This window comes from Rana temporaria, chromosome 12 (assembly GCF_905171775.1).
Source record: "Rana temporaria chromosome 12, aRanTem1.1, whole genome shotgun sequence".
NCBI lineage: Eukaryota > Metazoa > Chordata > Amphibia > Anura > Ranidae > Rana > Rana temporaria.
Window position 1 is genome coordinate 31,513,963 of NC_053500.1, and position 18,874 is coordinate 31,532,836.

At 48.3% G+C, this 18,874-nt stretch overlaps 2 protein-coding genes across 2 annotated transcripts in view; one reads left to right on the top strand and one right to left on the bottom strand.

Annotated features, from left to right (window-relative positions):
- Positions 1–874: 874 nt before the first annotated feature.
- CCDC43 (coiled-coil domain containing 43) lies at positions 875–16,737 on the bottom strand. Its single transcript, XM_040331248.1, has 5 exons — positions 16,514–16,737; positions 8,591–8,681; positions 7,255–7,390; positions 3,873–3,928; positions 875–1,416 (listed from the first exon to the last, which is right to left on the bottom strand). The coding sequence occupies exons 1-5, from the start codon at positions 16,691–16,693 to the stop codon at positions 1,229–1,231; spliced, it is 651 nt and encodes a 216-aa protein (XP_040187182.1). The 5' UTR covers positions 16,694–16,737; the 3' UTR covers positions 875–1,228.
- A 19-nt stretch (positions 16,738–16,756) lies between these two features.
- Positions 16,757–18,874, top strand: part of DBF4B (DBF4 zinc finger B) — a 43,138-nt gene continuing 41,020 nt past the window's right edge. Inside the window, exon 1 of the mRNA XM_040331247.1 lies at positions 16,757–16,888. The gene's annotated coding sequence lies outside the window, so the exon portion shown is untranslated. The remainder of the gene's footprint in view (positions 16,889–18,874) is intronic.

An 18,874-nucleotide genomic window follows, 5' to 3' on the forward strand; every position in this document is an offset into this window, starting at 1 on the left:
CACAGTGCCTGCATCTAGAGGTCAGTTATTTTACAGCTTACAGTGGAGTTCCACCCAAAAGTGGAAGTTCTGCTTCAAAGTTATTGTAAAGCTACGTTTTTTTTTTAATAACAAACGTCATACTTACCTCCACTGTGCAGTTCGTTTTGCACAGAGTGGCCCCCAAGCCTCAACTTCTGGGGTCCCACAGCGGCACTGGTAGCTCCTCCCTGTATCGTATATCCCCCTAGGAAAAGCAATCTCCTTTAGGGTTACCTTGCAGGCGCGATCCAGGATTTGCTTTCATAGACGCAGAATGCTGGGCTCTGCACCTTGGATTTGATTGACAGCAGCAGGAGCCAATGGTTGCGCTGCTGTCAAATCTATCCAATCAAGAGCCGAGACAACGGGCGGAGAGGAAGAGCGCGTCTCCGCAAAGGGAAATACAGGGCTCAGGTGAGTAAAATGGGTGGGGGGACTGGTTAGTGCCAGATGTTTTTTCACCTGGTTTACAACCCCTTTAAGGACTTGTCACCCACTTACATTCCAGTTTGGCATGTCTTTTTTGCAGGGATACCTAGTTTTGACAGGTACCCATCTCCCACTTTAGCTCGGGTCACCTAGGCGACTCGAGCGGAAGTGCTCCCCTTCCCCCTCCCTCCAATCTGAGACACTTCACAGGTCCCAGAAGATTGCCTGGCCACTGTGGAGCAGCCGGGTGCCCACACTTGTGATGCCAGGGAGGGGCATTACTGGATCCTGGGACGAGTGTGTTGACATTAAATAAACTTAAAAATTACTGGAACTCTCTACTTTAGTATGGATCATATGTCGCACTTGAGTCAGAATCCACCCTTCATTCCCACAAATCAAAGATTCAGTCCTAGCACAAAGGTCAGTGTTTCGGGCAGTGTTTTATTTGAGATAATTTACAAATTTATAAATATATTGTCAGTGCAGAAAAAAAGGAGCCCCACCATTGAGTATGCCAACCCACTGTTCATGTTTCATGGTCCTGTAGGTTGAGATAACATTTCTTTTTTCACATCTTTCCCACAATTGGTTCTTCCCAGCTTGCTCCTGTATTCAGATGTAACTTGTAATAATTTGGCAACTTCGGTTAATAAATGTTCAGCATCAGAGGAGAGAAACTCAGATCTGAGGTGCTCCAGAAAAATATCATTGTAGAGGTTGTGTACAAAACCACAACCACTCAACCAGCCCGTGACAAAGTCTGTGTGAATCCACCTTATCGTTTACGTTCCCCTTTTTGTGTGCGTTTCTTCTCTTTATCTTTACGGTCCACTTTGGCTTGTTTGTCCTTCTCCCGTTGTTGTTTATCTTGTTCTTTTTTCTTCTGGGAAGCCTCCCGCATTGTATCACGTTCCTGCTTCTTTGCATTGACTATGTCTTCTAAATTGGTGTTCTTGAATAATGCTGGACGCTAGTTAAAGGCTTAACAAAAAAGGTTTGTTATACTGAAAACAAAACATTCACAAAAGTACAACATAGATTTGAAGGTTGCTGTATACAAGCATCCTACCAACATTTGCTGCTGCCGCCATGTAAAGACTGCCAGGTTACAAAGAACGTTCACTTTGTCCCCACACTGCTGATAATGACGTCACTTAGTAAAAATGAAGATCATATCAAGCATTTGGCGTTGTCACGCCCTTCAAACTGCTAACTAGGGTGATGCTTTCTTATACATTGAGGGACACAGTAAATCATGCACCTTCTGGTTATCCTAAAATAATTGGACACAGGCACACAAGAAACTAAAAGCCAGCCCAGGATCACCGCTCCTACTACCAGCATGCTCGTTTTCTGCCAGTGTCCTAGGATGATGGATAGCTTTTCGTTAGCTTTACTGTTAAAATTGCTAGCATTTTTTTATTCAGCCATGACTTCTTAGAGCTGGTCCCTATGATTGAAGCTAGGCAGCCAAGCCATCCTCAACCCAGCTTTTGGAGCGCTGTGACCAGACCTTGCTGAAATGGATGTTGCAGGGCTAACCTGGAAACCACCTTTATGTACAGCGTGCTGCATATGGCACTTTCCAGACCCCATTCCGGTAACTAGCTAGTGTCGTTTTCTTTTGTTTAAAAATAACAAACATGTTATACTTGCCTGCTCTGTGCAGTGGTTTTGCACATAGCAGCCCTGTCCTCCTTGGGTCCCTTTTCGGTGCTCCGGGACCCTTCCTCCTGCCCCACAGCAAGCAGCTTGCTGTCTGGGGAACCCGAGCCAAGCTGCTACACTGTGTCCATTCATACACAGGGCCCTGCTCCCTCATTGGCTCACTAACTTTGATTGACAGCAGCAGGAGCCAATGGTGTCTCAGCTAATCAGGAGGGAGAGTCCCAGGCAGCCAAGCATCTTGTGCAACATCGCTGGATTGCGATGGGCTCAGGCAAGTATTAGGGCGGCCGCTGCTGCACACTGAAAGTTCTTATCTTGATGCATAAAGATAAAAAGCCTTCTACCTTTAGAACAGGGATATGCAATTAGCGGACCTCCAGCTGTTGCAAATCTACAAGTGACATCATGCCTCTGGGTGTCATGCTCGTGGCTGTCAAAGTCTTGCTATGCCTCATGGGATTTGTAGGTCCGCTAATTGCATATCCCCGCTTTAGAACCACTTTAACTCCAGAGTGCTTTCCAGGTCCAGAGCTGTTGGCATTGCCTTAGCGCTTGAGGACTGAATAGGCCAATTGGACTGAGCACTAGGCGCTATCTTGCTTCTTCAGGTCACTGGATGAATTCAAAATTCCTGCCAGTTGCTACCACAGAAGGAGCACGGACGTCATTCCCTGTAGCACCCACTGTCTTTTCTAACATTCAACATTGAGGAAGCATCTATCCAGGACTGCAAAGAGCCCCATGGAAGCATCTCCCCAATACTGCCCCATCCACAGCAAAGAGCTCTGAACTCTGATATTTGGTATTACCTACTGCCTGCCTACAGAGACTCCGATCACCTTCAGGCATCTGACCCTTTCCTCCTACCAGCTATTTGGATCCTACGAGTACCGAAGGCCTTGGTTTATACCCCACATAATAATGCTGACATCGTGGGCGCGCTGGACAGGTAAGTGTTTATTTTTTAAAAGTCAGCAGCTGCCGTATTTGTAGCTGTTGGTTTAAAAAAAAAAAAAAAAAAACACAACACACACACACACGACAGTAACCTCCGCTTTAATGCATGAAGATAAAAAAAACCTGCCCCCGGCCATCCAGGACTCTCCATCCCGATTGGCTGAGACACAGCAGCTGCGCCATTGGCTCACATGGCTGTCAGTTAGCCAATCGGGAGAGAGAGGGCATGGGCGAACAGCCGCTCTGTGTCAGAGCAGCCCAGATCTTCTCTTGTCGGGTCCCACTTTGCTGCTCCTGGCCCCTCCCCTCCTGCTGCCAGCCAGCAGCTTTCTATGGGGGCACCAAGTTAAAGCTCCATGTATCCATTCAGACACAAAGCTCAAACCCAGCCCCACCCCCTCTTGGCTGATTAACAGCCGTGGGAGCCAATGGCGCCGCTGTTCTGTCTCAGCCAACCAGGAGGAGTTTTCCAGGCGGCTTAAACACTCGTGGACATCGCTGAAAAGAGATGGGGCTCAGGTAAGTAAATAAGGGGGTGCTGCGAAGGCTGCTATACACAAAAGGTTTGCCTTAATGCATAGAATGCCTTTACAACCCCTTTAAGCTTTGACAATACCTGGAAGCTGATTGGTTACCATGGAACGCTGCACCAGATCCTGTGTGCACCAGTTTTAGTAATTCTCCCCCCTGTAAATGTGCCTGGATTTGGGCATTTCCAATGAATATGCTCCATAAAAAAACACAGACAAGTGCTTGCTGATGTATCGGTGTCAATTCTGCAACAAAAAGGATACATTTTTCAGCGTTGTGGGCGCCCATTGAACTAGTAACAACTTCAGCCTCATCTTCAGTAACCATAATTAAGGAAATCAAGTTTGCAGTGAATGTACATATCAGCAATACAAGTGCACTTCCCCATGTATGGTCTCTAAAAACCTTTGAAAGTACAGAAAGATATCCAAAGCGCTCCTCCTTCTTGGAGCCGAAGACAGTTTTTCTGCTGCACCCAAATCCCAACCAATGTTATGAGCCCAGTTCTTCTCTTGGACTACAGAACACCTCCCTCATTTGATTTGAGGATGGCTAGAGAAAGGCATTCTGTATTTAGAGAAGAGATCTAAGCAGGATTGATAACGCTGCTCAGGATTTGGTGGGAGGGAAAATATAAGTTACAGAAAACTGAGTGATCATCAGGGAGGAAAACTGAGGAAATGCTGCCCATATAGCTGAATGATAACCTTCAACAATGATCACCAGTCCTAGGCACCTCGTCATGATGGGAGCACGAGGACTGGTATTTTTATTATACAGCATTTTGGAACACAATGCTACTATAAAAGTGACGAAAGAGGGCAACACCGCTCAAACTGTGGATAAAAGCCCCGACTCACCACCGTCTATAGCAATTGAAGAAAAGGGAAGATTGGTCGCACACCATGGAAAGAAAAACTGTTTCATACTTGCTTTATTTTCAAAGTGCCAATGGACATAATCAGGACTTTAAAGCGGGAGTTCACCCAATTCGTTTTTTTTTTCTATTTTCCCCTTAGATGGATGCTCGTTTTGTCTAGGGGAATCGGCTATTTGTTTTAAAATATGAGCAGTACTTACCCGTTTTCGAGATGCATCCTCTCTGTCGCTTCCGGGTATGGGTCTTCGGGAGCGGGCGTTCCTTCTTGATTGACAGTCTTCCGAGAGGCTTCCGACGGTCGCATCCATCGCGTCACTAGTAGCCGAACGTCGGTGCGGCTCTATACTGCGCACCGACGTTCGGCTTCTTTCGGAAAATCGTGACGCGATGGATGCGACCGTCGGAAGCCTCTCAATCAAGAAGGAACGCCCAGTCCCGCAGCCCATACCCGGAAGCGGCGGAGAAGATGCATCTCGTAAACGGGTAAGTACGGATCATATTTTAAAACAAATAGCCGATTCCCCTAGACAAAACGAGCATGAAGCTAAGGGGAAAATGTGTAAGCTATGGGTGAACCTCCGATTTAAAGAAACATTGGTAGACCGGTTTCACACGGATAATTTGTGCTTGTTCACAATGTGTAAAACTAGTCTTCCACTCTTTCCATGGTGGGCGACAAATCGTCCTTTTTCCTCAATTACTATAAAGTGACATCAAGAAAATTATATATATATATATATATATATATATATATATATATATATATATATATATATATATATATATATATATATATATATATATATATATATATTCTATTATAAAATTATGCAAATAAGCAATTTTTCTCCTTCACTGATGAGGCGACACTGGTGAGCACTGTAGAGGTGGCACTGATGATTAGTACCCGGATTATCAGTGTAAACAATGTGCTGACAGGCTTTCCTGTCAATGGCACCGTCTCCCTTCTCTAACTACATCAGCTAAGATTTTTGTAAAATTTTGCTAAAATTGGACTGTTTCTTATAGCCCAAACTTTTTTTTTTAAATAGAGAAGGGTTAAAGTGGATGTAAACCCCCTCTCATCCTTTCTAAACTACTGCCATAGTGCTGATCTATAAGGACATACATGCCTCCTGCATGTATCCTTAGGCTGCATTCACACCTTGGCGTACAAAATTCGCGGCGTTTTGTCCCGAGACGCTGGAGGGATGATTTCACATTGCCCTCTATGGAGATGGTTAACATCTCCTATGCCGAACGCCGAAAGCCGCCTGAAAAAAAGGTCCGGGACTTGTTTTCAGGCGGCAGGCGTACGGCGTTCAGCGTGGAGATGTTAACCATCTCCATAGAGGGCAATGTGAAATCATCCCTCCAGCGTCTCAGGGGCGGCTGCGGCGTCACACTACAGGCGTATATACGCCTAGGTGTGAACGGGGGGCTTACCTGTCAAATATCTCCCCTCTTACCTGTCTGTTATAAGAACTGAAAAACTGCAGATTCTGTGGGTGGATTGGTTGTCTGGAGCTCTGTGGGAGGAGTCTGGTGTCAGTAGACTCCCCGCCCTCCTCTACAATCCTTGTCAGCATGCATTTTTTCCTATGTATTCCTTACACTAAATTCTGCTATGATCACCAACATCCAGTCAAAATCAAAAAATCAAAAAAAGTAACCACATGACTTCAGAAAAGGAGTGGGGGTGGGAATTAAAAAATAATGCCTGTCTCCAGGCTAGTGCATGAGATATGTAAATAACCTGTCACTCACAGCAAGGGGGCAGAACGGACTAAGGTTTTTATCTGGAAGTCGGTTTTATTTCACTGAACAATAAAAGAGGATTGCTCAGAGCTGGATTAACTCTGTGTGGCAAGACTGGGCACAGATGATAGGAAATATTATACTCTACATTGTGACATAAAAAAAAAATCCACTTTAAGTCCCTGCCAGGTTATTTTTGTTCTGTGTACCACTAGTGAAATTTCCCTTAATTTCCTGTCCCAGCCACACAATGGGACTTCCCCTCTTAGACAATTGTCTCTGGAACAGATGTACACATTAGAAGTTTCCCCCCTTGCCTCCTCTTTGGAAGACACCCCTACAATTTCGGATTTCCCTTCACTTCTTTCTCAATGACATTGTTCACCAGGGGTCTCCAAACTTTCTAAGCAAAGGGCCAGTTTATTGTCCTTCAGGCTTTAGGGGGCCGGACTGTGCCCAGTAAGAGTAGAAAATGCCCCGTCATCAGTGCCCCATCCTTGATTTTAATGAGAAATGGTGACCCATTCTTCACCGATCACCGCAATAACAAATATATATATATAAAAAAAATAAAAAATCATAAAAAAATATTTCACGGAAACCAATTTTACGCTTTATGGGATTTTTTTTTTAACCAAAAATATGTAGCAGAATACATATTGGCCTAAATGTATAAAATTCGATTTTTTTTCTAATTTTTTTTTTATTGGATGCGTTTTATAGCAGAAAGAAAAAAATAATTAAAAAAAAATTCTCGTCTGTCTTTTTTTTGTTTATAACGCAAAAAAAAAAAAAAAAAAAAAATGCAGTGGATATCAAAAGAAAGCAGGTCTGTGGGGGGGGGGGGTGACAAATTTTTAATTTGGATACAGTGTCGCAGAACCATGCAATCATCAGTTAAAGTAACGCAGTGCTGCATCACAAAACCTGGCCTGGTCAGGAATGGGGGGTAAATCATGGTGGTTAACACATACCCGCAACTACACAAACCATAAAGTAAAGGATATTCCTCGTCATCTGTCACATTGGCATACTGGGCCAGCAAGGCGGCTTTTCTTCGCTGCTCCCCTTCTGACACCTCTTTGGGCTTGACCACAATCTGGGCTTGCTTCCCCATCATGCTGGTAAGAGCTTCCACCTCATCTAGACAAAAAGATAAAATCTACATTATTAAAGCCGAAAACCAAGTAGATAGAAGACACAAATGAAAGCAGCTTTGCATTTATGAATTTATCATTAAAGTGAATGCAAATACTATACTTACCTGCTCTGTGGAGTGGATTTGTGGCTCCTGGCCCCTCCCTTCTGTCAAGTGCCCCCGCGGCAAGCAGTTTGCTAAATGGGCACTTGAGCCGAGTCACAGCTCCCTGTGTCCATTCAGACACGGAGCCCTGGTCCCACCCCCTCTCTCTCCTGATTGCTTAGCCAACTTTAATTGACAGCATCGGCAGCCAATGGCGCAACTGCTGTGTCTCAACCAATCAGGAGGGGAAATTTCGGATGGCTGAGAAACTCGTGGACATCGCTGGACAGAGAGGGACCTCAGGTAAGTATGAGGGGGTGCTGCTGCACACAGAAGGTTTATCTTAATACAAAGAATGCATCAACCCCTTTAAAGCAAAACTGTGACGCAAAAACATATTTAAATATATTCCTCAATGGTCACAAACGCAGCGCTTCACTTCCCGATTCCCTCATCGAGGATGGCGGTGGGAGCAGCAGAGAGACGAGCGATTGCGTGGCTGGACTCCAGGACAGGCAAGTGTCCATTTATTAAAAGTTAGCAGACGCAGTATTTGTAGCAGCTGGCTTTTAATATTTTTTTTTTTTTTTACAGTGGAGCTCCACTTTAAGGTGAAAAAAAAACACAAAGCTTTATAACTCCTTTAAGGCCCCTTCATCAGCCCGCTTGAATCCGCCTGTCCATTTTTCAAGCGGATCCAAGCGAGCCACCCATTGACTTGAGTGGGAAGGCGGTTGTCAACGGAAAGGTGTTCGCTGACACCCGCCTGTCATCCAGTCTGACAAGATCCGTTTAAAACAGACGGATAGCGATATGTTCAGACAGGCTGTCCATTTTTTTCCCCAATCTCCCCATAGAGGAGAGTAGGGGGCTGACAGGTCCGTCCCTGCACTGTGAGCGGAGACAGACCTGTCATCCGCCTGCTCAGCGGGGATCAAAAGAGCGATCCCAGCTAAGCTAGCAAAGACAGATTCGCCCCGTGTGAAAGGAGCCATAGCCAGGATACAACTAGCCAAACAAATGTGCAATTGTGAAAAGTGTTGCAAAAAGATTCTATTTAATAAAAAATAAAATAAAAAAACACCCAGCAAGAGTTTTACCTTCCTGCTTTGCCTGTGCCAGCTCCAATTTCTGTGCTTCACTCCACTTAGTAATAATTTCTAGGCACACATCTTCTATGGAATCTTCCTCCTACAAAAACAAACCAAAAAACATTTTAGATGGGACATTCATTTATCAAATATCACTGTCTTGTCTTATATTACCCCCCCCCCCATTATATTTTATAGGCCTGGAGCAATCAAACCATTTTGTTTAGAATTTTGTTTGGGGATGTCAGTGAAATGATGTCTTCATTCAGATTCTCGGACGGGAGACACACTTGTGGACATCACTGGACAGAGAAGGACCATGGGGGGGTTTCCGCACACAGAAGGCTTTTTATCCGTCTGCCTTTACAAACACTTTAACTGTTACAAATATAAAAACTGGCCTATAATGTAACAAGATGATGGGTTACTAGCATCTTAGCTTATATATAAGAAACATGCAGCTTATCAGTGTCGCCATAGTGCGGCCCCACCCGTGCACACCAGTGTCCATATGTTCAGCCAGGACCGTTAACAGACACCAGCCAGATGACAGAGCGGAGATCTCCGGGTGCGACAGATCCCGGCCCAGGAGGCACAACGTTGCGGCGATCAGTGTTTCACTAGGGCTGCAACTTACGATTATTTTCACAATCGATTAGTTGGTCGATTATTGTTTAGATTAATCGCATAATAACCTTAACCAAAAAGTGTGTTGTATAATTTAGTTAATATTTAACCACTTAAGCCCCAGACCATTTGTCTAGTTAAAGACCGGGTGACTTTTTGTGATTCTGTACTGCGCCGCTTTAACTGACAATTGCGCGGTCGTGCGACGTGGCTCACAAACAAAGTTGAAGTATTTTTTTCCCCCACAAGTAGAGCTTTCTTTTGGTGGTATTTGATAACCTCTGCGGTTTTAATTTTTTGTGTTATAAACAAAAATAGAGCGTCAATTTTAAGAAAAATCAAATATTTTTTACCTTTTGCTATAATAAATATCCCAAAAAATATATATAAAAAAATCTCCTCAGTTTAGGCCGATATGTATTCTTGATTTTTAATTTTTTTTACCAAAAATAAAAATCGCAAAAGTTATAGTGTCTACAAAATGGGACCAGTCATTTTTATTAATATTTTTTTTCTTACGAGTAATGGTGGCAATCAGCGATTTTTATCGTGACTGCGACATTATGGCGGACACATCGGACACTTTTGACACCATTTTGGGACCAGTCATTTTTACAGCGATCAGTGCTATAAAAATACAGATTACTGTAAAAATGACACTGGCAGTGAAGGGGTTAACCTGTAGGGGGCGCTGAAGGGGTTAAGTGTGTCCTAGGTAGTGATTTTAACTGTTAGGGGGCGTGGCTTGTCTTGACAAGTCACTGATCGTTGTTCCCGACAGGGAACACGATCAGTGACAGTGTCACCTAGGCAGAACGGGGAGATGTTGTGCTTACACTGACATCCCCCCGTTCTTCAGCTCCGTGACCCAATCGCGGGACACCGGCGGCGAACAGGTCCGCGGGCGCAGTCAAGGAGCTCACGGCAGGGTCGCAAGCGCGCCCACAAGGCTCGCAAATTAGGTTCAATAAGTATTTATTAAAATTTTAGACAGATATAACAGAAAACAGAGGACATCAGATCACGAACCCAACAAAGGGTAGCCCGATCAGTAAAATGTGAAACATGTACATTTCCATACCATACAAACAAGTGTTTACTCCATAGGCACTTTGGTGGTACAAACAAGAGTATGCAATGCAAACCTGCGTCAGGTAGAGGCTACCCTCGGCCTGGACGCCCCAATGGGAACCTGCTGCGACCAGGACCCAGGGAAGTAAGAAAAATAAAAAAAGTAAAACTAAGGCAGGAGTGCAGGTAGCAACAAGACAGTAATGGGTTCTCTAACGGGGAACCAATGAATCTATGGTATGGCTAGGTTGAGTGGCCCAGAAGAAGGGCAAGTAGACAAAGAAGAAAGAGACATAGAAATAGGTCTAGTAAAGAGAGGGGGGAAAGAGAGGGGGGAAAGAGAGGGGCGAAAGGGAGGGGGGGGGGGGGGGAAACGGCGTGCTCAGCTCCATTACAAAAAAAAGGAAAACAAAAAATGTAGGTCAGAACTCGACAGGAGGTCGTGCTGGGCCTGAGCCTGGCCTTAAGCTTGTCTGAGGTAGAGTAATGCCTCCAAATACTCCAAGTGAAGGAGAATTTAGTGTTTATGGTTTGTGAGCAAAATCTTGGATCCACGCTGAGAATGAGGCTGGGTTCACACTGGTACAATAAACGCTCAGACTTTGGGCGCACATGACGCATTACATGAGTAAATCAATGGTTTCCTATGAGAGCCGTCTTAAATGGTCCAACACAAGTCGGTCCAACTTTGAAAAAGGTTCCTGCACTACTTTGGTTCGACTTTAGCCCAGTGACTATCCTTGAAGTCGGATCAAAGTAGCATCCTAACCATCAGACATGGCGATTACAGCAGCAGTAAAAGTAATTTATATCACACTGGGATTGTTTTGATTGGTCAAAGGACAAGTCAGACTGTGATAAAGTTGGATCAAAGTAGCATCGTGTTCATTCAAGTCGGATGGATGTAGGACCAAAGTAGGGCGGATGTAGGACTGATGTCACAGAGCAAAGTAGGATGACAATCGTATGACTGTTGTGTTGCATCAGTGGAAACTCAGCCTTCAGAGGCGATTTGCAAAACGACTTCTGTATAGAAGTCAATGCAGGTCGCCCCGAGCCGCCCCCGAAGTCGTACAGGAACCTTTTTCTAAGTCGGAGCGACTTGCGTCGCTCCTATTAGAACGGTTCCATTGCATTCAATGGGACGCGACTCGTCAGGCGGCTGAGCCGCCTGACGTGTCGCCCCAGTGTGAACCGGGTCTAACAGACAGAAGAGATATATTGTGTATACTATTAGAGGTTGAATCTGCTAAATATCATTGCACTTGGATAAAAAAAAAAAAAAAATGATTTAAAGGAAAAAATAAAAATTGAAGACTGTTTGGCAGATTGTTAGACAGAACTGTAATATATCATCTATGACAGATAGCTTGATAAAAGCTCCCTGCGCCTGCTTTCACTTATGCTGGCCATACAAAAAAAATGTCTTCCTTCAAAAAAAAAAAAACTTTAGCTTTTAGAACCAGTTTAATGTGGTAGTAAATCGCAGGTGGTTAGAAAAAATTAAATATAATTTTCCCACAAGGCAATGTCATAATGTGCTAGTAAGCATCACATACTAGCACATTATGATAGACTTCTCTTAAAATAAAGCCCTCCAGCGGTGCAACGTCACCGCTGAGACAGCCGACGTCTTCCTTCCGGGTTCGCAGCCTCTGTCTACATAAGTGGCGGGGGCGAGATGTCACTTTCACGCAAGGCACGGGCCCTGAAGCTCTGGCACAGTAAGCGCATGCGCCGGTGATGTCATCGGCTGCATGGACTCTGAATATCTCCTAAACGATGCAAGATTAGGAGATTTTCACAGTACCTACAGGTAAGCCTTATTATAGGTGGGTACAAGTGGTGTAACAGTTTACTACCACTTATTAAAAAAAATGCCATACTTCATCTTCAGCTTTACCACAGACCCCCCAAAACACTGATATTCAAGAAACCTATGATGGCTAAAGCGCATACAGTACAAGATGAGACTCGCCTAGATAAATGAGAAGTCATTGGCCCAGATTCTCGTAGAACGGCGTATTTTTGCGGCGGCGTAACGTATCCGATTTACGTTACGCCTCTGCAACTTAGATGGGCTGTATTCTCAAAGCACTTGCTCCGTAAGTTGCGGCGGCGTAGCGTAAATCGGCCGGCGTGAGCCCGCCTAATTCAAATGTTGAACAGAGGGGCGTGTTTTATGGTTATGAGCTGTGACCCGACGTGATTGACGTTTTGCACTTACGGCGCATGCGCCGTCCGTGGAATATCCCAGTGTGCTTTGCGTCAAAGTACGCCGCAAGAACGTATTGGTTTCAACGTGTAGGTAAATGACTTCCAGCCCCATTCACGGACGACTTACGCAAACAACGTAAAAATTTCAAATTTCGTCGCGGGAACCAGGGCTGTGGAGTCGGTAGATAAATGTTTCGACTCCTAAATGTTTTGACAATCTAAATTTAGTCGGAGTTGGTGCATTGTTTGCCGACTCCAGGTACCCAAAATTTCCTCCCACTCCGACTCCAGGTACCCAAAATTTCCTCCGACTCCACAGCCCTGGCGGGAACGACGGCCATACTTAACATTGGTACGCCGCACTTACGCCACCATATAGCAGGGGTAACTATCCGCCGGGAAAAGCCTAACGTAAACGGCGTAACTTTACTGCGTCGGACGGGCGTACGTTCGGGAATTCGCGTATCTAGCTGATTTACATATTTCGACGCGTAAATCAGCGTACACGCCCCTAGCGGCCAGCGTAAAAATGCAGTTACGATCCGACGGCGCAAGAGACTTACGCCTGACGGATCTAACAGAAATCTATGCGTAACTGATTCTAAGAATCAGGCGCATAGATACGACGGCACAACGCAGAGATACGACGGCGTATCTGGAGATACGCCGTCGTATCTCGGTTGTGAATCTGGGCCATTAGATTTAAATAGAGTTTCACGATATGGATCTATACAGATATAATTCAGTATTCTTCATACATATTGCACATGAATGTACCTCTTCTAATATATTGAGAAAGAACTTGTCTGGACACGTCCTGGCAGGAGAGACTTGTTTACACCAGAAGGTGGACTTATCATTCCCTCTGGAATATTGCCCAACACTATATATTTATTTGGGTCATTGAGGTCTTATCTGAACTTGGTACTTCTGCCCAGGCTGCCATGGAACAAAGGGTGCGCCGTGGATAATTAGGCCTGAAATGTAATTGGATAGTATGGGGGGGGGGGGGGGGTAATAAGGTTATTTGAAGTATTTCAATCTTTATTGTCATTGGAGGAATCTGAAAGATGATTGGTCAGTAATTAATGAGCCAATGGTAATTCATTTAGGGCCGGTTCACGCCACATGCAGTCCAGTGCATTTTTGTTAAAAGTTAAAAGAGAACAGCATCTGAAATTTGTCTAGAAAAACATCAAAAGTGCACTAAACGCACCAAAAACATGTTAGAAAACGCACATGCAGAAACACAACCAGAACGCATCTGGAGTTGGTTTTTGTGGTGTGAACCACCCTTAAAATCTTTACTGTAGAATTCCCTGGAGCATGCAGCTCTGTATGGCGAGCTGCAAGTTCCATTTCTATTTGCCTTCTATAAACTTCCACTTCCTTGGGGCACTGGCGACATAGCCCTGGCCTCACACTGGCCCCTGGGAAGGCTACGCCACCAGTGTCTTCCAGGAATAGGAGTTTTTCTTCCCCCCTAGATACATGGCTCCTGGGAAGGCTACGCCACCAGTGTCTTCCAGGAATAGGAGATTTTCTTCCCCCCTAGATACATGGCTCCTGGGAAGGCTACGCCACCAGTGTCTTCCAGGAATAGGAGTTTCTCTTCCCCCCTAGATACATGGCTCCTGGGAAGGCTACACCACCAGTGTCTGCCAGGAATAGGAGTTTTTCTTCCCCCCCCCCCCTCCCAGATACATGGCTCCTGGGAAGGCTACGCCACCAGTGTCTTCCAGGAATAGGAGATTTTCTTCCCCCCTAGATACATGGCTCCTCGGAAGGCTACGCCACCAGTGTCTTCCAGGAATAGGAGTTTCTCTTCCCCCCTAGATACATGGCTCCTGGGAAGGCTACACCACCAGTGTCTTCCAGGAATAGGAGTTTTTCTTCCCCCCCCCCCCCCTCCCAGATACATGGCTCCTGGGAAGGCTACGCCACCAGTGTCTTCCAGGAATAGGAGTCTTTCTTCCCCCCCCCCCCCCAGATACATAGCTCCTGGGAAGGCTATGCCACCAGTGTCTTCCAGGAATAGGAGTTTTTCTTCCCCCCTAGATACATGGCTCCTGGGAAGGCTACGCCACCAGTGTCTTCCAGGAATAGGAGTCTTTCTTCCCCCCCCCCCAGATACATGGCTCCTGGGAAGGCTATGCCACCAGTGTCTTCCAGGAATAGGAGTCTTTCTTCCCCCCCCCTCCCAGATACATGGCTCCTGGGAAGGCTACGCCACCAGTGTCTTCCAGGAATAGGAGTTTTTCTTCCCCCCCTAGATACATGGCTCCTGGGAAGGCTACACCACCAGTGTCTTCCAGGAATAGGAGTTTTTCTTCCCCCCCCTAGATACATGGCTCCTGGGAAGGCTACGCCACCAGTGTCTTCCAGGAATAGGAGTTTTTCTTCCCCCCCCCTAGATACATGGCTCCTGGGAAGGCTACGCCACCAGTGTCTTCCAGGAATAGGAGTTTCTCTTCCCCCCCCTAGATACATGGCTCCTGGGAAGGCTACGCCACCAGTGTCTTCCAGGAATAGGAGTTTCTCTTCCCCCCTATATACATGGTTCCTGGGAAGGCTACACCACCAGTGTCTTCCAGGAATAGGAGTTTTTCTTCCCCCCTAGATACATGGCTCCTGGGAAGGCTACGTCACCAGTGTCTTCCAGGAATAGGAGTTTTTCTTCCCCCCTAGATACATGGCTCCTGGGAAGGCTACGCCACCAGTGTCTTCCAGGAATAGTAGTTTTTCTTCCCCCCCCCAGATACATGGCTCCTGGGAAGGCTACGCCACCAGTGTCTTCCAGGAATAGGAGTTTTTCTTCCCCCCCCCCTAGATACATGGCTCCTGGGAAGGCTACGTCACCAGTGTCTTCCAGGAAATCTTAGGAGTAAAGGTCCCCCCAGATCTCCTAACACCCATTCCCCCATATACATTTAAAGAGCACTGGCAGTTTTTAAAAGGAGAGAGAGGGGGTGTCAGCCATAATATGCCAGAGCTGATAAATATCATGCATAGCCCCCCCCCCGCCGGGCACTGGAAGCCATGACACAAGATGGCGTTTTACCATGTGCGGCAATCCATGTGTTGGAATACCATAAATGGCGCAGTGACAAATGGAATCCCACAATGCACTGCACAGAGAAGCTGTGATTGGGCACCTATGGAGGAAGCCTCACAGATCTCCCATCTACTCTTCCCAGATGAGACTTTGTAGACTTCACTGGCTGCATGCTTTTTCCTAGAGAATGACTTCCTCCACACAGGATCAGGAGGAACCTGGAATAAGTCTCCACCCCACACAATAGTTCACGAGTGTCTTTAGTAGAACTAGTAAAACTGTAATCCTTAAAGTGTCAAAAATACACGTTTCGGCAATAGCCTTAGTAGTAGCTACAACTAAGGCTATTACCGAAACGCATCAGCATTATTATTTTATTGTCACTGATGTACCAATAAATGACACTTCAAGGATTAAAGTTTTGCGGGCTCTTCTTACTACTGTTGTATTGGAGTGTTGGGACACATGGAGCCTCTGCACTTGTGAGTGGATCTGGTGTATGGATTGGGTTACCCTGCAGAGAGCGGTTACCCTTTTCTTTTCCACGTCTTTAGTAGGACACATTATTCCCCTCCCTCCCCCACGGGCTCTGTAGCCAGTCTGGGGGGGCCCCCCCACGGTCTGTAGCCAGTCTTGGGGGGCACCCCGAGGTCTGTAGCCAGTCTTGGGGGGCACCCCGAGGTCTGTAGCCAGTCTTGGGGGGCACCCCGAGGTCTGTAGCCAGTCTTGGGGGGCACCCCGAGGTCTGTAGCCAGTCTTGGGGGGCACCCCGAGGTCTGTAGCCAGTCTTGGGGGGCACCCCGAGGTCTGTAGCCAGTCTTGGGGGGCACCCCGAGGTCTGTAGTCAGTCTTGGGGGGCACCCCGAGATCTGTAGTCAGTCTTGGGGCCCCCCCGAGGTCTGTAGTCAGTCTTAGGGGCCCCCCGGGCTCTGTAGTCAGTGTTAGGGGCCCTCATGTCTCACCAGGAAGGCGGCCAGGATCCCTCTGAGCGCCTCGTCCCTCTCCTCCGGGTTATCCTCCTCCCTCAGCACCCCCTGGATGTAGGCCGGGTACACCTCCGGGTCCATGCCCAGCGCCTCCAGCCTGCAATCCAGCCAGGAGCCGAAATCCCCGGCCACCACCTGCTCGCTGGGCGCCGCCATCTTTCCAGCCGGGCTGGGCTCCTTCCCCGAGGAGAGGGGCGGGGCCTGGCGCTGATGTCAATCCTCGCGCCACCCCCACGCACACTGGTTTGTCCTCTCCGGCGCCCCGTCCTCGGAGCTGAGCGGGAGTGGCCGAGTTCAAATCCAGTCAGAGGAGAGAGAGGCGGACAGAGAGCCGTGCTGGAGGGAAGACGGGTGAGAGAAGAGACAATACATCAATATATGAGGGGGACTTCACTAGGGTCCCCAATACCGCTCATAGTTGCCTCACCTACCCCTCCCCCATCAGAGCTGTGTCTTCTGTGTTGTTTTAAGGTGTGCGTGGCCCCCCCTGTGTCGCCGCTGTCCTGGCAGGTGTGCGTGGCCCCCCCTGTGTCGCCGCTGTCCTGGCAGGTGTGCGTGGCCCCCCCTGTGTCGCCGCTGTCCTGGCAGGTGTGCGTGGCCCCCCCTGTGTCGCCGCTGTCCTGGCAGGTGTGCGTGGCCCCCCACGTGTCGCCGCTGTCCTGGCAGGTGTGCGTGGCTCCCCCCCCCCGTGTCGCAGGTGTGCGTGGCCCCCCACGTGTCGCCGCTGTCCTGGCAGGTGTGCGTGGCTCCCCCCCCCCGTGTCGCAGGTGTGCGTGGCCCCCCACGTGTCGCCGCTGTCCTGGCAGGTGTGCGTGGCCCCCCACGTGTCGCCGCTGTCCTGGCAGGTGTGCGTGGCTCCCCCCCCCGTGTCGCAGGTGTGCGTGGCCCCCCACGTGTCGCCGCTGTCCTGGCAGGTGTGCGTGGCCCCCCCCCCCCCCATCGTGTCGCCGCTGTCCTGGCAGGTGTGCGTGGCCCCCCCCATGTTGCCGCTCTCCTGGCAGGTGTGCGTGGCCCCCCCGTGTCGCCGCTGTCCTGGCAGGTGTGCGTGGCCCCCCCGTGTCACCGCTGTCCTGGCAGGTGTGCGTGGCCCCTGTGTCGCTGCTGTCCTGGCGTGTGTGTGCGCCCCCCACCAAACCCCCCCCCCGTCTCGCTGCTGTCCTGGTGTGTGTGGCCCCCCGTGTCGCCCATGCAACTGTGCACAATGCGGACCATTAAAACTCAAAACCTTCCCCCTTCTTCTTCTTCTCCCCCCCCCTTTCATTTTCAGTGATATTGGTAAATCACATTTTCACCCAGGGCTCCACAAACCCTGGTTACCAGGTCGCCAGCATAGCGGGTGGCACCTGGTAGAGAGGGAAGGAGGAGAGCGGACCACACGTGTGTGTGTGTGTGTGTGTGTCCGCTCTCCTCCCCATCTGGTTGTCATGTGATGTCACTTCTGGGTCCCCATTGACCGTTTCCCCAGCCATAGAGGCCAGGAAATAATGTATTGAAGATTTGCATTACATTCAGTGGAGACATGCAGGGGCTTTTAGATCGTGGATGTCTCATGTTTCATTAAAGTGAACCTGTCACCAAACAACCCCCCACCCCATTCAGAATCATTATCCCGAGAACATGATAAACAACTATTTGATGGAGGCCACAGTACTGGCTATGTACCACCATGGAGGAGAGGGGGACAGGGCTGGGTATGTACCACCATGGAGGAGAGGGGGACAGGGCTGGCTATGTACCACCATGGAGGAGAGGGCTGGGTATGTACCACCATGGAGGAGAGGGGGACAGGGCTGGCTATGTACCACCATGGAGGAGAGGGGGACAGGGCTGGGTATGTACCACCATGGAGGAGAGGGGGACAGGGCTGGGTATGTACCACCATGGAGGAGAGGGGGACAGGGCTGGGTATGTACCACCATGGAGGAGAGGGGGACAGGGCTGGGTATGTACCACCATGGAGGAGAGGGGGACAGGGCTGGGTATGTACCACCATGGAGGAGAGAGGGACAGGGCTGGCTATGTACCACCTTGGAGGAGAGAGGGACAGGGCTGGGTATGTACCACCATGGAGGAGAGGGGCACAGGGCTGTGTATGTACCACCTTGGAGGAGAGGGGGACAGGGCTGGGTATGTACCACCATGGAGGAGAGGGGGACAGGGCTGGGTATGTACCACCATGGAGGAGAGGGGGACAGGGCTGGGTATGTACCACCATGGAGGAGAGGGGGGACAGGGCTGGGTATGTACCACCATGGAGAAGAGGGGGACAGGGCTGGGTATGTACCACCGTGGAGGAGAGGGGGACAGGGCTGGGTATGTACCACCGTGGAGGAGAGG

Coding starts and splice junctions, on each gene's coding strand:
- CCDC43 (XM_040331248.1), bottom strand. CDS start 16,693: ATGGCGGCGCCCAGCGAGCAGGTGGTGGCCGGGGATTTCGGCTCCTGG. Junction 8,682..16,513: donor GGATCCTGGCCGCCTTCCTG/GTGAGACATGAG, acceptor TTGTTTTTGTAG/GAGGAAGATTCCATAGAAGA. Junction 7,391..8,590: donor GGCACAGGCAAAGCAGGAAG/GTAAAACTCTTG, acceptor CTTTTTGTCTAG/ATGAGGTGGAAGCTCTTACC.